This window comes from Microchirus variegatus (assembly GCF_963457635.1).
Source record: "Microchirus variegatus genome assembly, chromosome: 6".
Taxonomy (NCBI): domain Eukaryota; kingdom Metazoa; phylum Chordata; class Actinopteri; order Pleuronectiformes; family Soleidae; genus Microchirus; species Microchirus variegatus.
The window spans coordinates 17,890,270-17,894,341 of NC_139807.1; the positions used below are offsets into that span (position 1 = coordinate 17,890,270).

General features: G+C 44.8%; 1 protein-coding gene across 1 annotated transcript in view; it reads left to right on the forward strand.

Annotated features, from left to right (window-relative positions):
* purab (purine-rich element binding protein Ab) overlaps window positions 1-971 on the forward strand; it is a 1,739-nt gene extending 768 nt beyond the window's left edge. Inside the window, exon 1 of the mRNA XM_083891572.1 lies at window positions 1-971. This exon is cut by the window's left edge and continues 768 nt beyond it. Coding sequence (XP_083747698.1) covers window positions 1-103 — 103 coding nt within the window. The 3' untranslated portion in view covers window positions 104-971.
* Window positions 972-4,072: the final 3,101 nt, after the last annotated feature.

Sequence of the window (4,072 nt, forward strand, 5' to 3'; positions counted from 1 at the left end):
GGAGGAGATGAGGAAGATCCAGGAGAGGAGTAGAGAGAAGCGGGCCTCCGAACTGCTACCTGAGGGCCCGCACGGCGGCGGCGACGAAGGCGACGACGACTGACGCGGATGTTTGGAGAGCACTTCATGAAACAACTGACTTTTAACTGTAAAATAGAAAGAGAATTTCCAAGGGAATCACCCACACACACAACCTCCACAGACATAGCAGCACCTCAGCTGTCTCCTCGCTCATTGTACCGGATGACACCCCCACTTACCACCATGTAACAGTAAGCCGCTGCTATCAAGGATTGAACTGTAAGATATGAACTGTTTCTTACTTGATTTAAATGACAATGAACAGAGTGTTTATATCTCTATCAATGACAGATTTTGCACACATCAAAGCTATTTCGAAAAAAAAAGAAAAATGTTTAAATGTTTTCAAAGTGGTGATATGCTAAAATTGAATCAAAAATAAAAACCAGAGGTCTATTATATTAAATGGCAGTCTTCATGTAGAACGAATATTTGACATCAGCACAAAGAGAATATATTATAGACTTTATGAAACCAAAATCAGAATGCCAGATGTATAGTTTATTTTAAAAAGGTACGCAAAATAAATATCAAAGTGCTCTATAAGTGTGTGAATTGCAGAACGCACTGCAGGCCTGTAAACACCTGTCAGCATGCGTGTAGGCTCATGTTTTCAAAAGAAGTTTGGCAAAGTAGACTGTAGTCTTTAATTTGACCTAAAACATATAGGCTGATTAAAGCATTTCTGTCACGCCATTAAGGAAAAGGTTGGGACTCTACAAGAAATAGCCTATTTTGTCCACCTCAAATAAATGGGATAAATCTATCTTTGAGCTACTATACTGAATATCAACCCTCTTGCACCATGTCCATATAAACTTAAATGAAAAAAAAAGTGCTAACTTAGATGTACTAATTATGATTTTGTGAATCAGCTGTAAAAAAAAAGAATCCTTATTGAGATACCCACGTTTTCTGTGGGTAAAGTTTTTTCTTTGTTACTTTGATGTTTTTTCCTCTGTGGTGGGGCTTCGGGGTTCGGGGGGGTGGGGTGGGGTGGGGAGGTTTGGGGATGCAAAAGGGGTAAAAGGTCCACTTGTGAGATCGCAAGGCGCGGTAACAAACAAAAAAAAGATACACGCCAGCACGTGGCGAGGCGAAGCATCCTCTCTGACGTCATTACAACCCGTGCCTTATACACTCCACTCGTTTACGTGTTCTCACGTGGATGGTCTGTGACCTCGACCGCTGTACGTTTTCATTTTACGAGTGCTGTAATATAGGCAGAATTATATATACCCACCAGGCCGGCGGGATTTACTTCCCTGCAGTGCATGGAGCATGGGTGGAAACACCAAACGTAAGGTGGAGGGCCACTGGGAGCATGGGGGGAAGGGGGACCAACAGTGGTAAAGGGCAGAAACAATGCTCCAGGCTGGAGCAGGCCCCAAAAAAAGAGAGACGAGGTTCTACTCTATGTGCACCTTGATGATGGGGACCACAGTGTGATTATGACCCCCCTGTAGCCCAGAATCCCTAGCAGCACACCTGGCTGGGTGGCCTGTCACAGAGTGGAGATGCATCTCCTCGACATTAGAAACGACCAGCATGGAGATTCATCTGGAGATGATACGGGTGGCTTTGAACACCATATGCACCACGATATTAGAAACCAGTAAAAAAAAATTGTGTCAGAGCTGAAATGGATGCCGTTAAAGAGACAGGCAGTCAGTCAGTCAGTCAGCTGGTCCCATGCAGTCAGTCTGAGTGCAGTCCAGTGATGTGGAGGCCTATCGAAGATGGGCCAAGGCAGTATCTATCTCTTTATGGTGCTACAGCCCCTTGATCGCTCCTTGGGGGCCTTCCCACTCAGAATACGTCACTTTTGCATTACTGTTCCTCTTATGCTCCTCTCTTTTCTGTCAACGTTCTTTTCTCCACATTTACGTTGTCCAAGACGTGTACGGTTTCTCCCTCCCCAGGCAGAGAAGACGACGCTGACTAGTGGAGGACATTTTCATCTTAGTGTGCAATATTGTGTACGTGCCAATCGTGGCATTGTATAGAGACTTTTAAAAATACGAAAAAATGTATAGGCTATGTGATCAGTAGATAATATGAAAGCATGATAATGAGGTTGACGCATCTGCATTATATTTCAAAAATGTGAAGTCTTTCTTCTCAAGCACATGCTTAAAGTGGAAAAAAAAAAAGTAGTGAGGTATTTTCCTGTCATGGTCTGTGAACCAGTAGGCTTCCTTGTCTGTCTCTCAGTGCGTTTAGACTAGCTTGGGTGTTTAACGTCTATGGAATCACCCCAGAGAAAAACAATTCCCTCCCCGTTTCTCCCCGAACATACAAATGCAGCACAGGCAGTCAGACTATCAACAACCTTTCACTGTCTCTGCAGTGGCACACACTGAAGCTGAATAATATGTCGGTGATTAGGTCCAGTGGTGGCTGACATACACACATCCAAACACACACAGTCTCCCCCTGTTGAGGCCTCCCTGTTGCTATCTGAGTGTTTGCGAGGCCTCTGAAGTATTCTGAATGGCGTCTCGAGCTGCACAAGGCCTCCCTGTCATTAGCAGCCAGGAAACTGTGAGTTTGGAGCCGGATTGCGACCCCCGCTCTTGCTTGGGACTGCTGATGACAGGAAAGGTGAACAAAAACCTTATTTTGACTTGAGCTAACAATCAGCAGCAGCGGAAAGAGGAGTTTGATGTATTTGTATTTTCAACAAAGATTATAATCCCCCTCTATGATGTGTGTAAAGAATGCCCCAGCTCATTTCCACACTCGGAAACACAGTCCATTCCTTCATTTTGACCTGCTTGACCTCTAGGTTTACATTGAAGTGCTAGCTCACAATCGACATGCCTCACGGATAGATCACCTAAGCTTTATTTAAATCAAGTTGCCCTACAAAGAGACTGAACCTGGTCACTGGTACTGTCAGAGACTACACAGACTGCAGCTTTGCAGTCCAAGTCTCACAGACATGTGGGATAACTGCAGCTAAACAGGGGCAGAATTACGCAAAGCTCACCTGGGCATCTTACCGAGGCTTTGCTCTACAGAATTCTGTGTTGAGCTCTACTTGATCTGTGGTAAATTGCTCATGTCTGTGGCAGTAGAGCCAAGAAAAATGTTCCAGAAAATCCCATCTGTTCTACGCAGGACTTTTTGTCCCAGGTTTGTCTCTGAGTGTTGGTGAGAGGCCTGATGAAGCCTGGCACTGCACTGTAGGGGCTTAGCAACAGCATTCCACCATGACCCACTGACCTGGCGTCAAACAGACCCAGTTGAGACTTTTCTCTCCGTTTGAGAGCGGAACAGGAAATCTCTTTCTCCTCTTGCACAGATGATTCTTTTCCTCACACTGACTTGTGAATGATAAAGAGCTCATCTCCTTATTAAACAGATGTGCGAGCCACCTATGACTATATGCTTGGCAAAGCACATCTGAGGTCAACATGAGTTCACTTTGAGTTCAACATTGTTATGATCTCTCTTTGTTGTGAAACAGCACTTACTACACCCAAAGTTCTAGCTCGAGCTAAAATCCATTTAGGCCTCCAGGAGGCTCATGCTACATGAAGACTGGAAATATAACACTTCCTTTCTCTCTTTCTTCAATAGCCAAATATTAGAACAGCAAGTTCACGTCGTGATTGCCTCAATCTGTAAAACGCACACTTTTTTTCAGACAGTTAAAGACGCGTTGCTTTGTTACGGACAGTAATTGCCAGGTGCGACTGCACAATTTGAGTTGTTACTGCGTTACTGATCCTGGTTGTGAAAGCATGACTCATCCATTTTGGGTCGAGGAGAGGGCACTTGTGATTTTTGCCGGAAACTGCGTGATCTAATCTGATTTCTCAGTTCACGAGAGTTCACCCAGTGTCGCAGCGAAACTTGGGATGACCTTGCAGCCATGTTGGGCCCACATTATCACCCGTGTCTGGGACTCAAACGCAAAATGGTCGGCAGATGTGTTTTGTCTCATTTTCCATATGAGACGTCAGTGTTGCAGTCGTGTGCCGTC